The sequence below is a fragment of the Acinonyx jubatus genome, chromosome C2 (assembly GCF_027475565.1).
Source record: "Acinonyx jubatus isolate Ajub_Pintada_27869175 chromosome C2, VMU_Ajub_asm_v1.0, whole genome shotgun sequence".
In the NCBI taxonomy this organism is placed as follows: domain Eukaryota; kingdom Metazoa; phylum Chordata; class Mammalia; order Carnivora; family Felidae; genus Acinonyx; species Acinonyx jubatus.
In genome coordinates this window covers 119,686,467-119,712,650 of record NC_069384.1, presented here as the reverse complement: position 1 = coordinate 119,712,650, position 26,184 = coordinate 119,686,467, and the positions used below count along the sequence as shown (strand labels likewise).

The following is a 26,184-nucleotide window of genomic DNA, read 5'->3' as shown; positions in this document are numbered from 1 at the left end:
CTTTTTTCTTAAATAACACCTGGAGAGGGTAGCTCAGAGTACAGTGATTGCTGAACTATTCCTGGACACCTACTGACCTCACCACCAAAGACTCTGGTGTTAAAAGTCAAGCCAGGAGTGGGTAAAAAGAAAGTCAAATCAGAAACAGGTAAAGTCAAATCAGAAACAGGTAAAGAAGGACAGTGGGGGTTTGCTAAAACCCCCACTGTACCATCTTTTCACATGTCCCTGAGTGAACTCAGGGCTATTACTCATCAACGATCCATTCTTTATCCTGGTATCCTTGGCTTTATAACTCAAACAAGCCTTTATTTTATTTTTTTTAACATTTATTTATTTTGAGAGAGAGCGAGAGAGTGTGTGAGCAGGGGAGGGGCAAAGAGAGCGAGAATCCCAAGTAGGCTCCAGGCTCAGTGTGGAGCCTGACACGTGGCTCAGTCTCATCAACCACGAGATGATGACCTAAGATGAAATCAAGAGTTAGACACTCAACTGACTGAGCAACCCAGGTGGCCCAAACCAGCCCTGCGTTAAAAGCCCTTATGTTAAGCAGTCACATTTTTAACGGGGGTGAGACAGGCATTACTGTTTTAGTCTGCAGAAAAGTATATCCTTGCAATCTTATTTTCTGTGCATATACCATATTTCTCCAATCACAACCCTGATAAATTCTTATTGTAATTTTATTTAATACTTGTCACATTATCCAGAACATTAGCTCAAAGAAGGCAGTGACTAGAACATGTAAGATCTAAATGTTACTGAAGGCATGACATGAGTATAGTCTCTTCCAATAGTAAGTTTACAAAAGAGGTGGAAGAAATAATAAAAAACGTATTCCTAAAAAGAAATTCTTTGACTTACATGACATTACAAAATAAGACTGAATGTATACTCAGAAAGTATAACCTAGTAATGAACGTTTATTAGAGTTAATTGAAATTGTTTGGTAATTAATTACTGTGCAAAAACAACAACAAAGCAAAACAAAAAAGCCCCCACCACTCTATGGACTGGGATTAGGAACCCTGCTATCCTTGTACTGTCTGACCAAGTGAGAGGCTTCCTATGTAGGAAAAAAGGATACTGAATGATTAATTTTAGAATGGCTGTGTGAACCTTCTCTTTAGAGGCTAAGGCAGCTGTGGAAAAAAAAAATTCAATTCTAAGAGGAATAGCAGACTTTAAATATATTAAATAAGAACAAGCCTGTGCAAGATGAAATTAAAGCCAGAATCCTGTGGTGAATATTAATTAGTATATATGGAAACTTTGTGTCAGAAGACAGCTATTTACTTGTTTCCAAGTGCATACCACATTAAATTTTTCTTTTTCACAATGGCTTTGAAAAGCCTACATTTCTTTCACATTATCATAAGATCCACACAATAGTTCTCACAATCTTACTCAAGAGCCATTCTGTCCCTTTGCACACTAAAGGCACACATTTCTTCTTTTAAAGTAACCAGAAAGTCTACATCCCAGTCTGCAAATGAGGTCACAAAGAGATCAAAACCACAGAGCCCGCCTAATTGCCCTGTGCCTTTTCACTGAGAATAAGTTAAAATAAAGTTCTGGTGATTTATTGAGTAAGCCCTTTCTTCAGACCCTGCTGGACTGCAAGTATGACTGGGCTGCTAATAAAACAGCAGGGCCTACTCTGGGGTGGGGGGGGGTGGGTGGGAGGAGAAAGGAGCATGGGGGGGGTGAAGATATGGAGCGAGTTGACTGAGGGGCAAAAGAAGGGATCACACTTGCAACAGGTGGATGGTGCCAGTTTTAAGAACCAAATCCAACAGAAGCCAAATCTCAATCAACAAACTCTTGTGTTTTGACCAAAGGGCCAAAACCATAAAACAAAATAAGAATGATGGGCACCTGGCTGGCTCAGGTGGTAGATCATGCAATTCTCGATCTTGGAGTTGTGAGTTCGAGGCCCACACTGGGTATAGAGATTACTTAAAAATAAACTCTTTAAAAAAAATAAGAACTACCTCTTTGCTTATATTTGATTTAATATACCTTAGAGCTAATATTACAATGCCTTCAGAAAGTGATGTGACATTCTAGGTGGTAATACTGAAGGAAACTAGCAAAAAGCAAAGGCAGAAAGCATTGTTTATGCATCCAAATTATATGTGCAGAATATACCAGAGTCTTAAGATTACGACAATCATAAAGATTTCTGAATCAGTGAAAAAAATATGAATTATAGAACACGCAAAACATACCGTTTTTGTTTTCTAGTACACTTGGTACACTCTTTTTATTATTATTTTTTTAATGTTTATTTATTTTTTGAGGGAGAGAGAGACGGAGCATGAGCACAGGAGGGGCAGAGAGAGATGGAGAGACAGAATCCGAAGCAGGCTCCAGGCTCTGAGCTGTCAGCACAGAGACCGACGCAGAGCTCAAACACACGAACCATGAGATCATGACCTGAGTCAAAGTCGGATGCTCAACTGACTGAGCCACCTAGGTGCCCCTACTCAGTACACTCTTAAAGCTCATAATAATAATAAAAAAAAAAAACCTGATGCAAAAATGGGCAAAAGATCTGAATAGACACTTCTGCAAGGAAGATACACAAAGGGCCAATAAGCACACAAAAAAGATGCTCGACACCATTAGTAATCAGGAAAATGCAAAATAAACCCACAGTAAAATACTACCTTTTGTCTACAAGGATAGCTATAATAAAAAAGATGGACAATAACATCTAAATGAAAAGTATGTGGGCAACATGGAACCCTCACACACTGCTGGTAGGCTTATAAAATGGTTCAACTGCTTTTGGAAAGTAGTTTGGCAGTAACTCAAAATGTTAAATATAGAGTTACCATATGACCCAGCAATTCCACTCCTAGGTATACAACCAACAGAAGTGAAAATTTATGATCACACAAAAACTTGTACAAGAATGTTTATAGCAGCATCATTCATAACAGCCCCAAGGTGGGAACAATCCAAATGTCTACCAACTAGTGAATGGATAAATGAAACACGCTTTTATTCATAGAATGGCAATAAAAGGGGGTGAAGTACTAACACATGCTACAGCATGGATGAACTTTCAAAACATAATACTATGTCAAAGAAGTCCATCACAAAGCCTACATATTTATGAGCCCATCTATATGAAATATCCAGAATGGACAAATCCGTAGTGACAAAGTAGATTAGTGGTTGCTAGGGCTGGGAGGAGTGGGGAGTGTGCGAATGTGTGTGGGGTTTCCTTCTGAAGTGACAAAAATGTTTCAGAATTAGTGATGACTACACAACCTTGTGAATATACGAAATACCACTGAACTGCACGTACCATCGAATGGTGAATTTTATGGTAGGTGAATTAAGCCTCAATTAAAAAAAATTAGGATACCATTTCATATCCACCTGATTGGGAAATCAGAACACTTCCATCCTGTAGGTGAGAATGTAACTTGTGAAATCAAGCTAATAAGGCTCTGGCATCATCTGGTACAGCTGAAGCTGCAGGTGCCTCTGACCCAGCAATTGGACGCTACACGCGGGCATGTGTGCACTAGGTTATCGCTAGAGGAAGGTTCAAAGCAGCACTGCTTCGGAACACCAACAAATTGGAAACAAAACTAAAGGCTTATCACCAGTAAAATGAACAAATCAATCATGGTATAGTCATAGAATAGAATTCTACAGACCAGTAAAAATCTATGAATTACAGCTACATGAAATCATGTGGATGGATGAAAAGAACATGATGTGGAGTGGAAAAAACCCCTATCTCTAAAGAATGCATCACTATGATCCCATTTACATAAAGGGGAGAAATAGGTAAAACTGAACAATAAATTGTTTCCAACTTATTATATGTTTGTATCTCTAAAAAAAGCAAGTGATGATAAAAAAAGAAATTTAAGAGAATGGTTACATTTAAAGGGGCAGGGAAGGACACAGAATGGACTTTAATTTTCTATGAGGAAGGTTTTAACAGGTCGGGGTTTGGCATTTAATCAGGGACAACGTGTGAAAGTGTTAATTAACATACCTGTGATATAACCTTCTAACGCCTTCGGCACGAGTGATTTAGCAAGTTTCAGATCCTCTAGAGAGCATTTGCCTGACTCCAGGCCAAAGGACATTCCCATCCGCTTCAGTACTTCTATGTCATCATGGATCTCAAAGGTGTTGTCAAAATTAAAAAGATATTCAAACCTGCATCAGAAAACAAAGTTAGAATGTGTTTCAGTGGCATAGAGGACATCTGCACAGTGCTGTACTCTGTACATTATATAAAAGAATGAGGGCCTAAATTCATCCTCAGTACTCGAAACTTATCGTTCAGAGCAGTAAGAGTCATTCTGCTGTGTTCAGGGGAATGACATCTCAAATACGCCACTTGCCCAATTAAAACAACTTTCTTATGATAGACAATAGGAGTCCATAAACTTCAGCCCTCATTAAGCTGCTGCAAACAGGGGTCAGAAACTTTGGTCTAAATCTAGCACTATTCAAAGTTGCCTTCAGCTTTTTCAAAAAGGTAAAATAGTAAGAAAGCCTTTCCAGTTTAATATAAGACATCCCTACTATGAATTGGCCTATATTAGGTTTGAGAAAGAAAACCATTTTGAATGCTTACTTCATGTTCACGAATCAAGTGTTAGCTGTACCATACTTTAGACAAGTAATAAATGGAAGACTTTTAACAATCGAACCAAAACTCAAATCCTGTCTTAAGAGCCTAAGAAGTGAAATATCTTAAGGAAAAAGTACCACATAAATATATAGCACATTTTCCCAAATGTTCTTGAAAATTACCAAATCAGGATGCCCGGCTACCTGATACATGCTTAAAAAAAAAAAAAAAAAAAAAGGTTAATGTAGGAGAACACGGTCCTTTTGACTCCTGGGCTTGGCCCAAGGGCACCTTCACCTACAGGCCTCAACCCTACAGGGACAGAGTGCAGATGAAATGTTTTGGGACAATGGTGGGTTTATGCTGTCATAAAATTCTTAATTAAAATCATATGAAGGTAAAAATTATTTATGATAGATTTTAGATCAGGGCAAAAATTACAATTGAAAGTAAAATGCCATGTTTAAATAATCTGAAGAATATAAAGCTGAATAAAGGACATTAACAAATTTTCATAAAAAAAAACACAAAACACAGAAAATCTTGTGTGTGCCTGTCATAGGGATGACCCTTGGCATAGGTTAAAAACAGATGGCTTTGTAAATTTAATCCCCTACATGAAAAAGCCTCCAGGCTAATTAAGGGGGAAAGACTGCATCATCAAAGTAACTGAAAGACAAGGCTTTAGGGACCTACCTTGAATAACAAGTTTCTACAAGCAGCTCAGAGCCTCTTCCCCTTACTCAGGGAAGGGCCAGGTAAAGGCAGGAGTCAGTAACCACCCCCGATGGAAATCTTACCAGGCCCTAGCCTGGGGTGAACAGAATCTATAATTCCCTGAGACCAATGGTTCCCAGATATTCCTGCTACCCTTTTTAGACTTAGAAGACTAAATGATGAAGAGAATTTAATAATCCCTCACAAAACAAGAGGTAACTGGAGAGAGGAAGTAGAATTCTAAGTGTGTTTCTCCTAAAAATATGTTAAACATTCTCTAGGATTCTCAGTTTTATGAGAATATGTTAACACAGTCCCTTTAGATGTACGTTTTTGTGAAGATTTACAAGTGTGTGAATAACACCATCATGCACCATTTACTGAGCAGTGGGCTAGGTCCTTTAAGACTTTATCTACAACTTTTGAAAATATGCAAGTTAAATACTGTAATTCTTACTTTTGTGGAAGAAGCACCAGATCTCAGAGAGTTTAAAAAACTGTAGCTAGAGGAAAGACTGAAAAATGGAGATTCTGACTTCATAGCCTACTGGGTCCCTATTTCTAATGGGGTCTAGGGTCTTAACTATCAAATACTTTTGAAATCCCTGCTCACTGTTTTTCTTCTTTTTGGCACCTTCTTATTTAAGTGACCTAGAATCTCTGTACGCCATCAAGATAAATAGGGAAGCAACACTGCCCTAGAAAAGAGTGGTAAAGACAAGGCCAAGCCCAAGGGCAATGTTGTAGCTCAGAGGAGACCAGAGGTCCCAGTCTCCGCGGACAGTTTTGGGCCATGCCCCTGGTACTGATGTAATTACTGAGCCCTCTTTCGCTTTCAAATGAATCCCAATTTGGTCAATAAGTTACATACTGACTCCTTTAACAGCAGCAAATATTTATAAAGGGCTTGCCTTGGGTCAGATCCTTTATAGACACCATCTTATTTAATCCTCACAACAAGGCCATCATGTGATAGAGGCCTTGGAATCATCCCCTTTAGTTCTTCAGAAAACTGCTCGGAAGCAGCTAAGTGGGGGGGAGCCACAAGCCACACTTGGATCTGTCTCCCTCTACACCCTATTCCCTTCACTATCTCAGGACCCCAGTTGCAGCCTAAAGTCCACTACTTTTTCATGAAGGGTAAAATAAATTACAAACTAATTCTTAGCAGTACTTCCTAAAACTGCTACTTCTCACTTGCTATGATAAGTATCATCAATCTTAGTTAAAATGTAAAAACATTACAAATAGAACTACCATATGATCCAGCAATTCCACTTCTGGGTATATATCTGAAGGAAATAAAATCACTTTTTCACAAAGACATCTGCACCCCCATGTTCACTGCAGAATTATTTACAATAGCCAAGAGACACAGACAACCTGACTGTCCACTGACATACGAATAGATAGAGAAAATGTGGTGTGTGCGGTGTGGGGGTGTATACATGGAATATTTGGCTATAAAAAAGAAGGAAATTCTACCATTTGCAACAATGTGGATGGACCTTGAGGCATTATGCTGACTGAAGTAAGTCAGACAGAGAAAGACTGATACTGTATGATTTCACTTATGTATGGAATCCAAAAAATAAAAATGAACTCATAGATGCAGAGAACAGATTGGTGGTTGCCAGAGGTGAGGGTGGGAAATGTGTGAAATAGCTGAAGGTGGTCAAAAGGTATAAACTTCTAGTTATAAAATAAATAAGAAAAAAAGAAAGCAGAGAATGCATCTAGCATTTTCATGTCCATTAATTAATAAACAGAAGCACACTCAACTACGGTACAGCAAAACAAAGAAACAATTGCTTTAATGCCACACGCTCATGTATAGTATTTCTACAATAGATGAGGAAAGTGATTCACCAGTGACCTTACCTTGTCCCAGGCCCTCACGCATGGTCTACTTTCAGGCAGTTACTTGCCCAGAGTTAGCACATAAGCGTACATATGTGCGCATCTTGCCTGGGCTCCAGGCTCTATTATGTATCTAGCATGGGCAGAACGGTGCCAGGCACACGAAAGGGCTGCAGAGAGTGAGTGAGGAAGAATGCTCCATGTCTGCAAAGGTGTTTCTCCTGCCCCAGGACGTCAGCCTTGGAGGCCTCACATTAGGAAGTACACCCTTCTTTATGTTGCAAATGATGGGAATACATTACCAGGAGGCCGGCCCTACTCTCTTCCCCTAGTTCTCCACTCACTTGTCACTGGAGATGCTGCAATCTATGACTGTTTTCCTGCTTGTATTGATGATTATAAATGGCAGCTGAATGGTGGAGTTCAGAGCTGGAGGGCCCTGGTTCTGCTGTTCATTTTGCCGATTTCTCTGAACCAGGTTTTTGAAAGCGATTTGCTGTAATGATCAATAAAAAGAATATGGTCATTTGATGTGGATAAATGAGTTAGAATTAAGTGAACTAAAATAAATGCATTTAAGAAATAGTTTAAAATTAGAGTATTTAATAAGGCCTTCCACCTATGAGTTCATTAAAATTAAATATTTAGTCAAGAAGATTAGAATGATCTAACTCAGATACATTTCAAGGGAAAAATTACGTTTAAATGATGGTGAACATCATCCTAATGTAAATAATGGGGCCCATGGTTTCCACCATCCACAGAAACAGGATCTTACAAATCTGGGAGAGCCCCATAGCGCCTCCAACTCAGAGTGACGCAGAGAGAATGACACTAAGTTGAACTTACATCTTCCATTTATCTAACACAGACTCTTGGGAGTTTAGGGTTCAATACAGCTTTCAGACAGTCTAGCTCAGGGATAAAGCCAACTATATAAAGCCACAGCATCCTTTCTTCACACGAAATCTATGGGACACCCACTATATAAAACCCACTATATAAAAGTAGCGTTGCTCTGGCTGGTACAGTGGGGCAGGGAGTCCAGAACTCAGCTGATCTCTGCCCTCGCTCACCCTTTAGGTTCCTAGGGTACCTCCACAGACTCCACAGCCTCAGGGCACAGCTGGAATCTGGGTCTACCAGCTCCCCACCTGACATCTTCCAGATGAGAAACTGAGGCTTAGCACTTATAAGATATATCAAGGCCTGAACCTTTATACTGAATCTTGCTGCTACTTTTAATATAACCATTACTTGCAAGTCAAAGAAATGAATGTCCATCCCACTCCCTTTTAATAAGGCAAATGTATCATAGAATTCCACAGCTAGAAAGACCATGCAATTCAACTTTTCCATCTGCTCATGAAACAGAGTGGTTTTAAATGCTCCTAAAGTCAGATCCATTCATTCCATCAGTGTGTCCCATCTTCTCACCCAGTAGGGATGAATTTAAGGTACTTTCTATGTTTCAGCAATCTTATCCTAGGATTGTTGATCTTAGGTTTAGAGCCTTAACAAAAGTTTGATTAAGATTGTTTTTATCTTAGGGGTGCCTGGGTGGCTCGGTCGGTTAAGCCTCTGACTTCAGCTCAGGCCACAATCTCATGGTTCCTGAGTTCGAGCCCCGCGTCGGGCTCTGTGCTGACCGCTCAGAGCCTGGAGCCTGTTTCAGATTCTGTGTCTCCCTCTCTCTCTCTCTGCCCCTCCCCTGCTCATGCTCTCTCTCTCCCTCAAAAAGTAAATATACATTAAAATATTAAAAAAAAAGAAAGGGAACATTTACTCTTAAAATGCACAAAACAGATGGGACACCAATTTATTCTAGCCCCAACAGTGTGTCCAAAAATCACTATCAATATCAATCACTATCAAAAAACTATCACTGTCAGTACTATCAAATGTCATCAAATACTATCAATATATCGTTATTTTCTGCTGAAGAATGAGGGCTGTTTTGTATTTATTGCTTAATTTACTTAATGTTGAAAAGAATATGCTATTACTGTAAACCTGAGAAAAAGAATGAAATGTCTGCCCTTCCTCCAATGCCATCAAATGATGCTGTTTAGAAAAATTTCCCAGCAGTTGTGTGGCTTAAAGAAACTCCCATGGTCATGTGACTGCAGATACTTCTGGGGCTGGTTGAATGCAGTGTTTCATAAAGTGGATTATGAACGCATCAGGGATGTGGGACCCGATAGGGCAGCATCGGAGTGGCTGCTGCACTGTGGGGCCATGGTGCGCTACCACGGCCAGGAGAGGTGGCAGAAAGACTACAACCGCCTCCCCACAGGACCTCTGGACAAGTACAAGATTCAGGCAATTGATGCCACTGACTCTTGTATCATGAGCATTGGATTTGATTACATGGAGGGCCTACACCATGTTGAAAAAATAAGGCTACGCAAGTGTCATTATATCAAGGATGACTATTTGGAGAAACTTGGTAAACTTGAAAATTTACAAAAGAGCGTATTGGGAATGGAAATAATTTCATGTGGGAATGTCACAGACAAAGGCATCATTGCTTTATATCACTCAAGAAACCCGAAATATTTATTGTTAAGTGATCTTCCTGGAGTAAGAAAAAAAGAAAACCTTATCCGAGCCTTTAAGACAGCACTGCCTTCTCTGGAACTAAAATTAGACTTGAAGTAAAATAATCATATTCAAGAAGTATCGTATTTCAACATAAAGTATCATTTGAAATTGTTGATCCTAAACATCATAAATACTCTATAATCATCAACAGACCCTAAGGATATCCAATCATGACATTACAGAAGCAGAGTCCATCATGTAGAAAATAAATATTCAGACATGACTCACTGAAGTTACTAAGTTGGAAGTAAAAATATATGTACATTAAATCCTTCTAGGAAAAATGGAAACAAGGTAGCAGTTTAATTCTAATATGTTCCTCATTTTATATAGAAATCAGTACAGTATGTAGATACTGACAGAGTTCTTTAAAGTGATTTAAATGTGCAACACAGATATTCTTTATTGTATTTTATCAGTAATTTATGTTAATGTTACATTTTACTTTAAAGCTATTGAAGCATGTTACTATAAATGTATATTTATGAAAAACTGAAAGCTAAGTTTCAGATTCATTGATGAATTATGAAAGGCAGTCATTGGTTGCTGAGGCATCCATATTGCTTCCCAGGATTTGCATTCATTTCTCATGACCCTACGTTCCTTTGTTCTTTATAACCTACACCTTTCTCTGAACGAATAGTTTCTGACTAATTTGTCTATTTTGTAAGCTTAGTCGGGTGTTTTATTAAAACTAGACATAAATATTTGGCTGAATTCAAATAGTTTTGCCAACTGCAGTAGAACAAAGGAAATAGTCATGAAGATCATACTTTTTGCTTAAATTAAAATATTGCTTTAAACCAAAAATTTTGACATGCCAATTAGAAACTAATTTAAATTTCCCCATATATGTTGGGTACTGCTTCATATGACTTCAAGGGACATCAAAAAGAAGTATAAACACAAAATTCAATTTATATCTAGAAAGCAGTGATAAAGAATATCACAAATAGGTAAAAACAGATCTTTATTTTCACCTGCCTGAAATGGCCCTGGTTCTATTATTGTTAATTATAGGCCAACTTGTCTGTAGATTTCTGTATGTCTGGTTCTTGAATATAAACTATAAAGTCTTGAATAGAACCTTAGCTGGAAATAATTTTAAAATGAACACTGTATGATGCAGAAAAAAAAAAAAGAATGAAATGTTTGAATACTTCTGCCTAGATTCTCTTCCCTTCTACTAGAAAAAGCATCTCAGGAGATGCTCTCATACTTTGCCTAGCTTTGTGGCCCTAGTGCCACGAGAGGGTCTCAGTATAGGAGGGAATATAAACAGTAAGAAATAAGAGTTATTATATATTTATCACTCACTGTTCATTGTTATGTACACTGAACAGCATCAGAGATTTTCCAGGTGAAGAGAGCAGTAATAACATACACAATGTTACTTTGATAGAAAAAAGAAGAATCAACTCCCATTTGTTTTGGACTGATTTCCTTATTTGTTGCCCTTTGATTGATTTCCTTTTTCCAGGTTCATTAACAGCAATTTCAGAGGCTGAACAGTTTCAGGTGTGTTCAGACATTCATTTTGTTGTGCACTATTAGCAGGTCCTGGAAAAGGTTTCAGGGCTGGTAAGGACAGTTGTATGGATGAAAGCAGGATATCTGGATTACTTGTAGGTGTAATTTACTCAGGCCATTCCTTTCCTACACTTCCAAGGATAAATGAGAGGTGGTGGCAGGTAAGTAGAATTTACTTGTGTCACGTGATGTCAGTGAAGTGTGACATTAACTTCTTAAAAATCAAGCCAGCTTTGCCATGGCAAATTATTAATGTTCAGGCATGTGTTTAATTTACTTTCTATGACAACTTCATGAATGTTATTTGATGAAGGAGAGAAAAACAAAACACTAGCAGGAAATAAGCTGTATGTCTGTCTACCAGAAGACCAGATAGTACTTTTTCACTTGGGCACCTGGGTGGCTCAGTCAGTTAAGTGTCTGACTGGCTCAGGTCATGATCTCACAGTTTGTGAATTCAAGCCCCGCTTCGGGCTCTGTGCTGACAGTTGGGAGCCTGGAGCCTGCTTCAGATTCTGTGTCTCCCTCTCTCTCTGCCCCTTCCCCCACTCACTTTCTGTCTCTCTCTCAAAAATAAATAAACATTAAAAAAAATAGTGCTCACTGTACAAAGATAAGCAGAGGAAAAAATATTCAACTTGATTCTTTTTATTTTTTTTAAGTTTATTTATTTATTTTGAGAGAGAGACAACAAGCAGGGGAGGGCCAGAGAGAGTTCGGGGCTCAAACTCACAAACTGTGAGATCATGACCTGACAGTAAGTCAGATTCCTAACCAACTGAGCCACCCAGGCACCCCTCAAATTCATTCTTTATGAAGGCTATCTAGGGATGTAAACGTCCCACATACCTGAGGGTGATCGTGCTTAGTACCATTCTTACTGATAAACAGATAATTACAGGCATACTATAAAAAAAAAAAGGTTTTTTTAGTAACATTATGTCAAAAAGTAAGCTCCAAAATGTTCCATGAAGGTTTTGAGGAAATCTAAGGACGACATGGCACAGAGGTGAGAGACTGTGAGCTAGTGGGAAACGGTGCAGCGACAGGGACAGCAGAGGCAGCTGGGGAGAGAAAGTGACAGTGTGGGTTAGAAGCCAGTGCCTGGCAGGCCAGATCTCAGAAGGGAGAATTCCACAAGGAGGAGCACAGGAATAAACCGTCAGCTTTCAAGTTTGTTTTTTATTTTCTTTTAAGCTGCAGAACACTGTCTTCAAATTTTTTTTTTCAATATATGAAATTTATTGTCAAATTGGTTTCCATACAACACCCAGTCCTCATCCCAAAAGGTGCCCTCCTCAATACCCATCACCCACCCTCCCCTCCCTCCCACCCCCCATCAACCCTCAGTTTGTTCTCAGTTTTTAAGAGTCTCTTATGCTTTGGCTCTCTTCCACTCTAACCTCTTTTTTTTTTTTTTTTTTCCTTCCCCTCCCCCATAGGTTTCTGTTAAGTTTCTCAGGATCCACATAACAGTGAAAACATATGGTATCTGTCTTTCTCTGTATGGCTTATTTCACTTAGCGTAACACTCTCCAGTTCCATCCATGTTGCTACAAAGGGCCATAGTTCATTCTTTCTCATTGCCACGTAGTACTCCATTGTGTATATAAACCACAATTTCTTTATCCATTCATCAGTTGATGGACATTTAGGCTCTTTCCATAATTTGGCTATTGTTGAGAGTGCTGCTATAAACATTGGGGTACAAGTGCCCCTATGCATCAGTACTCCCGTATCCCTTGGGTAAATTCCTAGTAGTGCTATTGCTGGGTCATAGGGTAGGTCTATTTTTAATTTTTTGAGGAACCTCCACACTGTTTTCCAGAGTGGCTGCACTAGTTTGCATTCCCACCAACTGTGCAAGAGGGTTCCCGTTTCTCCACATCCTCTCCAGCATCTATAGTCTCCTGATTTGTTCATTTTGGCCACTCGGACTGACATGAGGTGATATCTGAGTGTGGTTTTGATTTGTATTTCCCTGATGAGGAGCGACGTTGAGCATCTTTTCATGTGCCTGTTGGCCATCCGGATGTCTTTAGAGAAGTGTCGATTCCTGTTTTCTGCCCATTTCTTCACTGGGTTATTTGTTTTTCGGGTGTGGAGTTTGGTGAGCTCTTTATAGATTTTGGATACTAGCTCTTTGTCCGATATGTCATCTGCAAATATCTTTTCCCATTCCATTGGTTGCCTTTTAGTTTTGTTGGTTGTTTGCTGTGCAGAAGCTTTTTATCTTCATAAGGTCCAAGTAGTTCATTTTTGCTTTTAATTCCCTTGCCTTTGGGGATGTGTCAAGTAAGAAATTGCTATGGCTGAGGTCAGAGAGGTTTTTTCCTGCTTCCTCCTCTAGGGTTTTGATGGTTTCCTGTCTCATATTCAGGTCCTTTATCCATGTTGAGTTTATTTTTGTGAATGGTGCGAGAAAGTGGTCTAGTTTCAACCTTCTGCATGTTGCTGTCCAGTTCTCCCAGCACCATTTGTTAAAGAGACTGTCTTTTTTCCATTGGATGTTCTTTCCTGCTTTGTCAAAGATTAGCTGGCCATACGTTTGTGGGTCTAGTTCTGGGGTTTCTATTCTATTCCATTGGTCTATGTGTCTGTTTCTGTGCCAATACCATGCTGTCTTGATGATGACAGTTTTGTAGTAGAGGCTAAAGTCTGGGATTGTGATGCCTCCTGCTTTGGTCTTCTTCCTCAAAATTACTGTGGCTATTCGGTGCCTTTTGTGGTTCCATATGAATTTTAGGATTGCTTGTTCTAGTTTTGAGAAGAATGCTGGTGCCATTTTGATTGGGATTGCATCGAATGTGTAGATAGCTTTGGGTAGTATTGACATTTTGACAATATTTCTTCTTCCAATCCATGAGCACGGAATGTTTTTCCATTTCTTTGTATCTTCTTCAATTTCCTTCATAAACTTTCTATAGTTTTCAGCATACAGATCTTTTACATCTTTGGTTAGATTTATCCCTAGGTATTTTATGCTTCTTGGTGCAACTGTGGATGGGATCAGTTTCTTTATTTGTCTTTCTGTTGCTTCATTATTAGTGTATAAGAATGGAACTGATTTCTGTACATTGATTTTGTATCCTGCAACTTTGCAAAATTTATGTATCAGTTCTAGCAGACTTTTGGTGGAGTCTATCGGATTTTCCATGTATAGTATCGTGTCACCTGCAAAAAGTGAAAGCTTGACTTCATCTTTGCCTATTTTGATGCCTTTGATTTCCTTTTCTTGTCTGATTGCTGATGCTAGAACTTCCAACACTATGTTAAACAACAGCGGTGAGAGTGGACCTCCCTGTCATGTTCCTGATCTCAGGGAAAAAGCTCTCAGTTTTTCCCCATTGAGGATGATGTTAGCTGTGGGGTTTTCATAAATGTGTTTTATGATATTTAAGTATGTTCCTTCTATCCCGATTTTCTCGAGGGTTTTTATTAAGAAAGTTGCTGAATTTTGTCAAATGCCTTTTCTGCATCGATTGACAGGATCATATGGTTATCTTTTCTTTTATTAATGTGATGTATCATGTTGATTGATTTGTGAATGTTGAACCAGCCCTGCAGCCCAGGCATGAATCCCACTTGAGCATGGTGAAGAATTCTTTTTATATGCTGTTGAATTTGATTTGCTAGTATCTTGTTGAGAATTTTTGCATCCATATTCATCAGGGATATTGGCCTGTAGTTCTCTTTTTTTAATGGGTCTCTGTCTGGTTTAGGAATCAAAGTAATACTGGCTTCATAGAACGAGTCTGGAAGTTTTCCTTCCCTTTCTATTTTTTGGAACAGCTTGAGAAGGATAGGTGTTATCTCTGCTTTAAACGTCTGGTAGAACTCCCCTGGGAAGCCATCTGGTCCTGGACTCTTATTTGTTGGGAGATTTTTGATGACTGATTCAATTTCTTCGCTGGTTATGGGTCTGTTCAAGCTTTCTATTTCCTCCTGATTGAGTTTTGGAAGCGTGTGGGTGTTTAGGAATTTGTCCATTTCTTCCAGGTTGCCCAGTTTTTTGGCATATAAATTTTCATAGTATTCCCTAATAATTGCTTGTATTTCTGAGGGATTGGTTGTAATAATTCCATTTTCATTCATGATTTTATCTATTTGGGTCATCTCCCTTTTCTTTTTGAGAAGCCTGGCTAGAGGTTTGTCAAGTTTGTTTATTTTTTCAAAAACCCAACTGTTGGTTTCGTTGATCTGCTCTACAGTTTTTTTAGAGTCTATATTGTTTATTTCTGCTCTGATCTTTATTATTTCTCTTCTGCTGCTGGGTTTGGGGTGTCTTTGCTGTTCTGCTTCTATTTCCTTTAGGTGTGCTGTTAGACTTTGTATTTGGGATTTTTCTTGTTTCTTGAAATAGGCCTGGATTGCAATGTATTTTCCTCTCAGGACTGCCTTCACTGCATCCCAAAGTGTTTGGATTGTTGTATTTTCATTTTCATTTTCATTTGTTTCCATATATTTCTTAATTTCTTCTCTAATTGCCTGGTTGACCCATTCATTCTCTAGTAGGGTGTTCTTTAACCTCCATGCTTTTGGAGGTTTTCCAGACTTTTTCCTGTGGTTGATTTCAAGCTTCATAGCATTGTGGTCTGAAAGTATGCATGGTATGATTTCAATTCTTGTATACTTATAAGGGCTCTTTTGTGACCCAGTATGTGATCTATCTTGGAGAAGGTTCCATGTGCACTCGAGAAGAAAGTATATTCTGTTGCTTTGGGATGCAGAGTTCTAAATATATCTGTCAAGTCCATCTGATCCAATGTCTCATTCAGGGCCCTTGTTTCTGTATTGACCGTGTGTCTAGATGATCTATCCATTTCTGTAAGTGGAGTGTTAAAGTCCCCTGCAATTACCACATTCTTATCAATAAGGTTGCTTATGTTTGTGATTAATTGTTTTATATATTTGGGGGCTCCTGTATTCGGCGCATAGACATTTATAATTGTTAGCTCTCCCTGATGGATAGACCCTGTGATTATTATACAATGCCCTTCTTCATCTCTTGTTACAGCCTTTAATTTAAAGTCTAGTTTGTCTCATATAAGTATGGCTACTCCAGCTTTCTTTTGACTTCCAGTGGCATGATAAATAGTTCTCCATCCCCTCACTCTCAATCTGAAGGTGTCCTCAGGTCTAAAATGAGTCTCTTATAGACAGCAAATAGATGGGTCTTGTTTTTTTATCCATTCTGATACCTTATGTCTTTTGGTTGGTGCATTTAGTCCATTTACATTCAGTGTTATTATAGAAAGATATGGGTTTAGAGTCATTGTGATGTCCGTAGGTTTCATGTTTGTAGTGATGTCTCTGGTACTTTGTCTCACAGGATCCCCCTTAGGATCTCTTGTAGGGCTGGGTTTAGTGGTGACGAATTCCTTCAGTTTTTGTTTGTTTGGGAAGACCTTTATCTCTCCTTCTATTCTAAATGACAGACTTGCTGGATAAAGGATTCTTGGCTGCATATTTTTTCTGTTCATCACATGGAAGATTTCCTGCCATTCCTTTCTGGCCTGACAAATGTCAGTAGACGAGTCTTATAGATCTCCCTTTATATGTTAGAGCACGTTTATCCCTAGCTGCTTTCAGAATTTTCTCGTTATCCTTGTATTTTGCCAGTTTCACTATGATATTGTTGTACAGAAGATCAATTCAAGTTACATCTGAAGGGAGTTCTCTGTGCTTCTTGGATTTGAATGCCTTTTTCCTTCCCCAGATCAGGGAAGTTCTCAGCTATTATTTCTTCAAGTACACCTTCAGCACCTTTCCCTCTCTCTTCCTCCTCTGGAATACCAATTATGCATAGATTATTTCTCTTTAGTGCATCACTTAATTCCCTAATTTTCCCCTCATACTCCTGGATTTTTTTATCTCTCTTTTTCTCAGCTTCTTCTTTTTCCATAATTTTATCTTCTAGTTCACCTATTCTCTCCTCTGCCTCTTCAATCCGAGCCGTGGTTGTCTCCATTTTATTTTGCAGATCATTAATAGCATTTTTTAGCTCCTCCTGGCTGTTCCTTAGTCCCTTGATCTCTGTAGCAATAGATTCTCTGCTGTCCTTTATACTGTTTTCAAGCCCAGCGATTAATTTTATGACTATTATTCTAAATCCACTTTCTTTTATATTGTTTAAAACGTTTTTGATCAGTTCATTAGCTGTCGTTATTTCCAGGACTTTTTTTGATGGGAATACTTCCGTTTTGTCATTTTGAATAGTCCCTGGAGTGGTGCGGGACTGAGGGGCACTTCCCCTGTGCTGTCTTGAATAACTTGTGTTGGTGGGCGGGGCCACAGTCAGACCTGATGTCTGCCCCCAGCCCACCGCTGGGGCCACAGTCAGACTGGTGTGTACCTTCTCTTCCCCTCTCCTAGGGGCGGGATTCACTGTGGGGTGGCATGGCCCGTCTGGGCTACTTGCACACTGCCAGGTTTGTGGTGCTGGGGATCTGGCGTATTAGCTGGGGTGGACTGGCAAGGTGCACAGGGGTGGGAGGGGCAGGCTCAGCTCGCTTTTCCTTCGGTGGTCCACTTCGGGAGGGGCCCTGCGGCACCGGGAGGGAGTCAGACCCGCCGCCGGAGGGATGGATCCACAGAAGCACAGCTTCTGTGTTCGGTGTTTGCGCGGTGCAAGCAAGTTCCCTGGCAGGAACTGGTTCCCTTTGGGATTTTGGCTGGGGGATGGGCGAGGGAGATGGCACTGGCGAGCACCTTGGTTCCCCGCCAAGCTGCACTTTGTCGTCTGGGGCTCAACAACTCTCCCTCCTGTTGTCCTTCAGCCCTCCCATTCTCCGAGCAGAGCTGTTAACTTATAACCTTCCAGATGTTAAGTCCCGCTTGCTGTCAGAACACACTCCATCCAGCCCCTCCACTTTTGCAAGCCAGACTCGGGGGCTCTGCTTTGCCACTGGGCTGCCCTTCTGCCCCGGCTCCCTCCCGCCAGTCCGTGGAGCGTGCACCGCCTCTCCGCCCTTCCGTGGACTCTCGTCTCCGCTTGCCTCTGGTGAATCCATTCTGCTAGTCTTCTGGCAATTTTCTGGGTTATTTAGGCAGGTGTGGGTGGAATCTAAGTGATCCACAGGACGCGGTGAGCTCAGCGTCCTCCTACGCCGCCATCTTCCCAGAAGCCTCAAATTTTTTTTTAATGTTTATTTTTGAGAGAAAGAGAGACAGTGTGAGCGGGGGAGGGGCGGAGAGAGAGGGAGACACAGAATCTGAAGCAGGCTCCAGGCTGTGAGCTGTCGGCACAGAGCATGATGCAGGGCTCGAGCTCACGAACTATGAGATCCTGACCTGAGTGATATCGGGCACTTAACCGACTGAGCCACCCAGGCGCTCCCAGAATACACTCTTCAAATATAACCTTATTGGAAATCCTGTACGAAAAATACATAAAATGCTTGCTCCAGCACTAGCTCCTCAGGTAGGTCCAATGGGGTTCAGTGTGAAAAGCAGACACGGAACAATAAGGAAGAAAGAAATGGCCTAATCAGGGTGGAAACATCACCTCCGGGGCTTGCTGTGTTTGGGCAATCTCTGCTCTGTCTGGGGCTATTCCTCTCCCGGCCCTACTTCCTTTCCTATTTCCTTCTCAGATTATACATAGGCCCCTGCAAGGGCTCAACGGTCTTCTCTTGCTGCTCTCGTGTATCATGAACGTGAAACAAATGAACAAATATTAGCATCTAGAAAGTAAAAAACAAAAATGTGGAATATTTAAAAATACCTAACCATACTGTGTCCATTAGACAAAGGGAGTGCTTTAGAAAAAAAACCTGCAAAAAAAGAAAGAAAGAAAAAAAACCTGCTACGATATTTGGTAACTTGTTACCTTTATTTCTGAAAAGTGGATTACATCAAAAATTAAATAGGATCTAACTTTTGTCAAATCAAAGTGGATTTTATGAGTGGTTGAAAATTCTTCATATACAGACAATTTGCTGATAAAAAAAAAAAAGCATAAAGACCCTCTGGCTCATTTTAAAAAGGGTTTCTGATTGCACTGAAAATGACCCCAGTGTACTACTCAAAGTGAATTTTCGTAGCAAATGCAATTACCAAAAATAACTTTAAAAAAAATTACATGTGATTCTACTTCACATGACTTTATACATTGGCTCTATTATATTGAAAAAACTTCAAATTCCAGGCAATTATCCAAAACACTATAAATATAGGGATCCTTATTACACTATAAAAATTAACTTTCTTAAAAGAAAGGCATTTTAGCTTTTGGTATTTCTACGAAGCTTACTGAATACAGGTGGATTTGATTATTTTACTCAAAGAGCCTGAAGTGTAAGCAGTCTTACTTCTTGACATTCCAAATCAGGGCTAACATAATAAACACACAGGAAAGGACTCCTGATATGGTTTCTGTTCAGAGTAAGAATAAGTATCAAAAGTAAACCGTTGCATATATAAGTCACACACAGGGCAAGTGAGCTGCCAGGGAGCCATGATGATGGTGAGAGGTGGAACCTTCATAAAGCTAGACCATGGAGATGGTGGTGAGCTCAGATGTGGAGGGGTTGCCCTAATGTGGTCCCATCAGGCACTACTCAAGGCACCCAAAGTATTATACACTGACTCTAAAAGCAAGTAAGCAGAGCAGCAGAATACAGGCAGGGAAGAGAATGAAAACTATCCCGACATCTTTACCTGCAGGAGAAGTTCTTGCAGCTGGGCCCGCTTCTGCTTTATCCGTTCTATCCGCCTCTGCTTCTCGATCTTTAAAACATGGGTTATGAAAGAACATGAGCATACGTGGAGTATAAAGTACTGCCTACCTTTCAGTTATCTGAGTTATCAAGAACTTTCCTTCAACCTCCATCCATTTTAACTACCAATATCATTACTGAGGAGCAGGGTTAGGGTTAGGGTAAGCAAGTAGGCATGATAGCAGAATTGTGGCAACTATTATCTATAATGACATCCATCCACTTAACGAATACTTGGCATGCAGTACTTGTTGCTATTGTTACTCAAGTTCTAATCAGAGTAATAGCTAACATTTAGTGAATACTTACTCTAGGTGCCAGCAACTCAACCAAGCACTTTACACACATTATCTTAATTCATCTTCACAAAACCCTATGAAGTAAGAAGTACTGCGTTTTGCATGTAAAGAAACGGAGGTGTCGAGGGTTAAGGAACTGCCAAAGGTCACGTAGTTACTAAGTGGCAAGAGGCAGGATTTGAACCTAAGCCACCTGGTTCCAGAGACTCTATTATTAATTACTTTGCTACATTAGCCCCTCACGTAAAGAATCAGGGAAGATCTCATTTAAGATCGCAGTTTAACTGACTTTTAAGTGGGCATAGCTCCTAATACAGTTAGCTGCACTCAATACACGATTCCAACCTGTAGTAAGGAACATGCTTATGGGGCAAATTTCCCAGCTTCACACAACCATTATTTTCCTCACTCTTTCTGAATTTTCTCTCAGATGACTTCCTCACTGTGTCTTTGGGCAAAAGTCAATGACATCAAATACAACATTTTTCTTGTCTACTCCAACCATGTTTCCTTTTTAAAAAAAAAAATTTATTTTTGAGAGAGAGAGAGAATGAATGAATGGGGGAGGGGCAGAGAGAGAGAGAGAGAGAGAAAGGATCTGAAGTGGGCTCTGAGCTGACAGCAGAGAGCCCGACACAGGGCTCAAACTCCCAAAATGTGAGGTCTTGTCCTGAGCCAAAGTTGGGTGCTCAATTGACTGGGCCACCCAGATGCTCCCCACCTCCTCTTTTTTTTAAATGACAAGCATGTTTCTTATTTGCTTTGTATCTACTCTAGTATGCACCGGGAGCATCCTCTCATCCTCTAACCACTATACCACTTTCATCCTAAATTACTTAACATTCACTCGAAAATCTGTATGGCTTTCCATATCTGAAAAGATGTTGTAGAACTTTGTATCTGTATCTACAGCTGGGACAGGCCAGGCCAAGCCACTACCTGCCTCTCATGCCCCCCATCTAACACCAGGCTAAGATGTATCGATTCTACCTCTAAAACATTTCTCCAACTTCAGGCCGCTGACTTGACTCAAAACATCTCCAATCCACCCCCTCAATTTCCCTCCTCATCTTCCATCAGTTCAACTTCCATCAGTTCAACCCACCAGCAGGGTGATGCCTTAGAATGTGTCCTATCAGCCCTCTTTATAATTCTTTCCACTGCTTACAGGATCAAGTCCCAAAGCCTCGCACTTAGAAAGCTATCCCCTTTAGCCCTGCCTGCACTCTGCTCACACCCAGCTGTGAACAGCCCATGCGGGGCCTCTGGAAGGCCCTCCCTGCCCTAAGCCTCTGGGCAAACACCTACATCTCCCTCATAACTGAGCTCAGCGATTTTTCTTCTTTCCTTCGAAAAGCCCTCCATTATCTCCCTTTCCAGAGCATCTGTACATATGTCTTTCACAGGAGTAATCAATCAGTTTTGGTAACTCCTTTTGACTATTTTTCCTTTTATCAGAATGAAAGCTCCTGGGGTCAGAGATTTTGTCTCATATAATCTTTGGGTAAACATGCAGGAACTGCTAAAAGATTTTTGCTTATTGAGTCTTTGTTATCAGCTTAATATTATTGGTAATAAAAATGATCCTCAAATTCCACTGCATGAGAAAGAGAAAGAGAGGTCATTTCCACTGTAGTGTATGTATAACATCCCATAACTTTTGATGAATGTCTAATTTCTCCATCTACAAGTATAATAATACCAAATAAGTTTTGATTTGCTGAGGAGAAAAAGGGATGGAGAAAAACATGAAACTGACCATATTTATCTCCAGAAACTATAGGTAACCTCAATTTATGGCCATGATAGTACAATTATGTCAAACCAATTTAAAATCAGTAGGTTGGGGCACATGCTCATATAGGACAGAATTTCTATAATGATTAAAGTTAATGGAATAAAAATGTTTCTGCAAACATCATCCCAAAATTCATGCAAGCTGAACATTGTATCCTTTGTGATAAAGATACCAATGAAATACCATCTGGTTGTTACGGATTCTAGGGTCAAAGATAAGTTTATTTATTTCTTTTTCTTACCTTTTTTTTTTTTTTAAATGTATGAAATTTATTGTCAAACTGGTTTCCATACAACACCCAGTCCTCATCCCAAAAGGTGTCCTCTTCAATACTCATCACCCACCCTCCCCTCCCTCCCACCCCACATCAGTCCTCAGTTTGCTCTCATTTTTTAAGAGTCTCTTATGCTTTGGCTCTCTCCCACTCTAACCTCTCTCTCTTTTTTTTTCCTTCCCCTCCCCCATGGGTTCCTGTTAGGTTTCTCAGGATCCACATAAGAGTGAAAACATATGGTATCTGTCTTTCTCTGTATGGCTTATTTCACTTAGCATAACACTCTCCAGTTCTGTCCACATTGCTACAAAGGGCCATAGTTCATTCTTTCTCATTGCCACATAGTACTCCATTGTGTATATAAACCACATCTTCTTTATCCATTCATCCGTTGATGGACATTTAGGCTCTTTCCATAATTTGGCTATTGTTGAGAGTGCTGCTATAAACATTGGGGTACAAGTGCCCCTATGCATCAAAGATAAAAGTTTAAACACAAGAAGTGAACAGCCAGTTTGATCCTATTTATTTTTGGGGGGGGGGGATCTATACAGCAAGCATTTCATCAAATATTATTTCTATTCATGAATTATCAAAAATCTATTGTATAGAGTGCTCAGAATTAAACTATAATAAAGTACGTATCTTCTCTAAGAAACAGTAAAAATCAAGTCATTTAATTTCTATGTCCCTCAGTATCATCAGGAATTCAGTCAAACTATACATCTTTCTAAATCTCCTTCTAGTTCTAAAACCCTACACAGAAAAGTCCGCTTAAAAAAAAAAGGAAAAAAAAGGCATAGTATACATGTACAATTAGAAATATTTTAATATTATATGTATTTCTAAATTAAAATGCCTCTTATATAAAATAAAGCAAACTACTATCTATAAACAGATTTTGCTCACTTACCTCAAGATTTTGACATTCCTGAGCAGAATTGGTAGGCAGGCCAATCCACTTGATTTCTTTTTTTTCCTTTGAAATTATGTTCATTGCCATTAGCACATTTAAAGCATCATAAACTCTTCTCCTAATATTCTTCTGGTCATAGGCCTGCTAAAAAATAATTTTTAATGAGTGATAAACTTCAAGGGTTAAGATATAGTCACAGGATATTAAGATATTTAACTAATATTATTATTATTGTACCTTTAGAGTGCTTAAAGAATTCCATAGCCAGTGAAATACCCTTCAAAAGTAAAGAAGAGTTAAAGATACTTCCTAACAATCTAAAACATAAAACAATCTCAAAAATAAAGATTATGACACCCACAGATCTAAATTAAGAAACACTAAAGGGCCTTCTTTAAGCAGAATAAAGATGGATAGGATCTAAGATGGGAGTTTGGAGACACAGTATGTGGAATGAAGACCACTTGAAAGGTAAATCTGTGGGTATATCTCAATTAACCTCATTGTATAAAACAATACGTCTTGTGGAATCAAGAATATATATAGAACTAACATACATGACAACAGTATGTGTATCAGAGGGGTAATGTTAAAGTGGGCTGAAACCCTGCATTGTCTGGCAGGATATTAGACTCTGAAAAGAATGCATGTTTCAAGCTCTAGGTGAACAGTGCTTTCAAGTATGTGGTCCAAGGACTAGTACTGATCTGCAAACTGTTACTAGTCTACAATGAAAACAGGGAACTTGCACAAAACATCATTACATAGAGCACTAAAACACAGTTTACTTCAGCTGATTTGTTTTGTTTTGTTTTGTTTTTAATGGCAGCAAGATTTTCTCAGTGAAAGAGACTGTTTCAACTTAGATTGTGGAAAAAGTCCATTTTATTGTGGACAAGCAGTTCCTAAGAACAAAATCCAATCAATCAAATGCCATAATAATAAAGGATGCTAGAGTACACTGAATCCATTTAAGTACAGAACTAAACGTATATAAATAGGAGATTTAAGTTATAGAACTGAGTGTAAATATTAGAATTCCTGACACTGTAGGGGCACCTGGGTGGCTCAGTCACTTAAGCATTTGACTCTCGATTTCAGCTCAGGTCATGATCTCATGGACCGTGAGTTTGAGCCCCATGTTGGGCTCTGTGCTGACAGCGTATATCCAGCTCGGAATTCTGTCTCTCTCTCTGCCCCTTCCCAGCTTGTGCGCGCGCTCTCTCTCTCTCTCTCAAAATAAATAAATAAACTTAAAAAAACCTTGAAATTCTGACACTTTAGAAATAACAATAATATTGGGGTGCCTGGGTGGCTCAGTCTGTTAGGCATCCAGCTTCAGCTCAGGTCATGATCTCGCGGTCCGTGAGTTCAAGCCCTGCATCGGGCTCTGTGCTGACAGCTCAGAGCCTGGAGCCTGTTTCAGATTCTGTGTCTCCCTCTCTCTCTGACCCTCCCCTGTTCATGCTCTGTCTCTCCCTGTCTCAAAAATAAACATTAAAAAAAAAATTAAAAAAAAAGAAATAACAATAATATAGTAAAAAATATGAGGAAGAGGCAACAAATTAAGTCTGCTTATGTTCTCCTTGATATTTTAAAGGGTTTGGGATTCAACACAGATGAACTATTCAGACAGATGAACTAAGTAATAATAGAGGTTTGGCACAATATATTCATTTAAAGTCATAATAACAACCATAATAATATTATTCTTTTAACAATTATCACGAATATAGTCAATCTGAATCCTGTGGTACAGAGGAAAAATAGGAGATATAGTACATATAAATATATTAACTTCTTCCTCTCTGTAATCAACATACTGGTACAGGTGATAACAAACAAAAGTAATAAAATATTGAAGTTACTTAAAGTCATAAAGATAATCAACTAAAGAACTAAAGACTACAAATCTTCCAAATTATCATAAAAAATAACGCAGAAGGGAAGAGAAAAAAACCCAACCCTTGCTTCTATTCAGGGGTGGGGATAGGGATGGTTAGTAAAAATGTATGTTGGATGATGAAACATGCTAAGGAAAAATGCCTCAGTACAGTGACATGTGAGTGAAAACTGGAGGAGAAAAACCATATGGTTCCTTAGCAAAGATATTCAGACAAAGGAAATAGCAAGTGTAATAGTCTGATAAGGAGCATATCTGGCATAGTCACCCCAAAACAAAAAAATAAAAAACCCACCAATCTCATTCATGACCAGTGTAAAACTCCTAAATTTTCAGGAAATTATACAGAATTTGATTGAATTCAATATCCATTTCGGATTTGTTTTAATTAAGAAAAATGAAAGAGGGGCGCCTGGGTGGCTCAGTCAGTTAAGACTTTGACTTCAGTTCAGGTCATGATCTTGCAGTCTGTAGGTTCAAGCCTCACGTCGGACCCTGTGCTGACAGCTCAGAGCCTGGAGCCTGCTTCAGATTCTGTGTCTCCCTCTCTCTCTGTTCCATCCCCGCTCATGCTCTGTCTGTCTGTCTGTCTCTCTCTCTCTCTCTCTCTCTCTCTCAAAAATGAATAAATGTTAAAAAAGAAAAAGTTTGTAGAAAAATGAAAGAAATGTTACATATGCTATAGTGTAGTAACTGAGACAGTACATAGTAGCAGATGAGATCAGAGAGGTAATGGTGGGCCAGGTCACAAAGGGTCTTGTAGAACATTTTGAGAACTTTCACTCAGAATCAGAATGCCATATATCTTCTCTACAGATGCCAGAGAAAAGAAACATCTAATGGCTCACAAGAAAAATCTCAAAGTGATCCAAAAAATATAAATAGTTCCACTCACAGTCTCTGAACACAGGTAATAAAAGTGAAAATTCAGACAAACAAACAAAATTTCCT

General features: G+C 39.4%; 2 protein-coding genes across 9 annotated transcripts in view; one reads left to right on the top strand and one right to left on the bottom strand.

Annotated features, from left to right (window-relative positions):
* Window positions 1-26,184, bottom strand: part of TFDP2 (transcription factor Dp-2) — a 177,449-nt gene that overhangs the window by 4,040 nt on the left and 147,225 nt on the right. For 6 of the 8 annotated variants that reach the window (XM_027061696.2, XM_027061698.2, XM_053221365.1 and 3 more), the window contains 4 exons: window positions 23,328-23,474; window positions 19,985-20,053; window positions 7,534-7,685; window positions 4,025-4,191 (listed from right to left, as the gene is read on the bottom strand). In XM_027061696.2, the coding sequence (XP_026917497.1) occupies window positions 4,025-4,191; window positions 7,534-7,685; window positions 19,985-20,053; window positions 23,328-23,474 (535 nt within the window). The remainder of the gene's footprint in view (window positions 1-4,024; window positions 4,192-7,533; window positions 7,686-19,984; window positions 20,054-23,327; window positions 23,475-26,184) is intronic. The other 2 variants (XM_027061697.2, XM_053221368.1) reach the window with 1 other exon arrangement.
* On the top strand, window positions 9,233-10,475 carry LOC106981977 (ATP synthase subunit s, mitochondrial-like). Its single transcript, XM_053221370.1, has one exon. It carries the CDS (start codon window positions 9,248-9,250, stop codon window positions 9,848-9,850), a length of 603 nt encoding a protein of 200 aa, XP_053077345.1. The 5' UTR covers window positions 9,233-9,247; the 3' UTR covers window positions 9,851-10,475.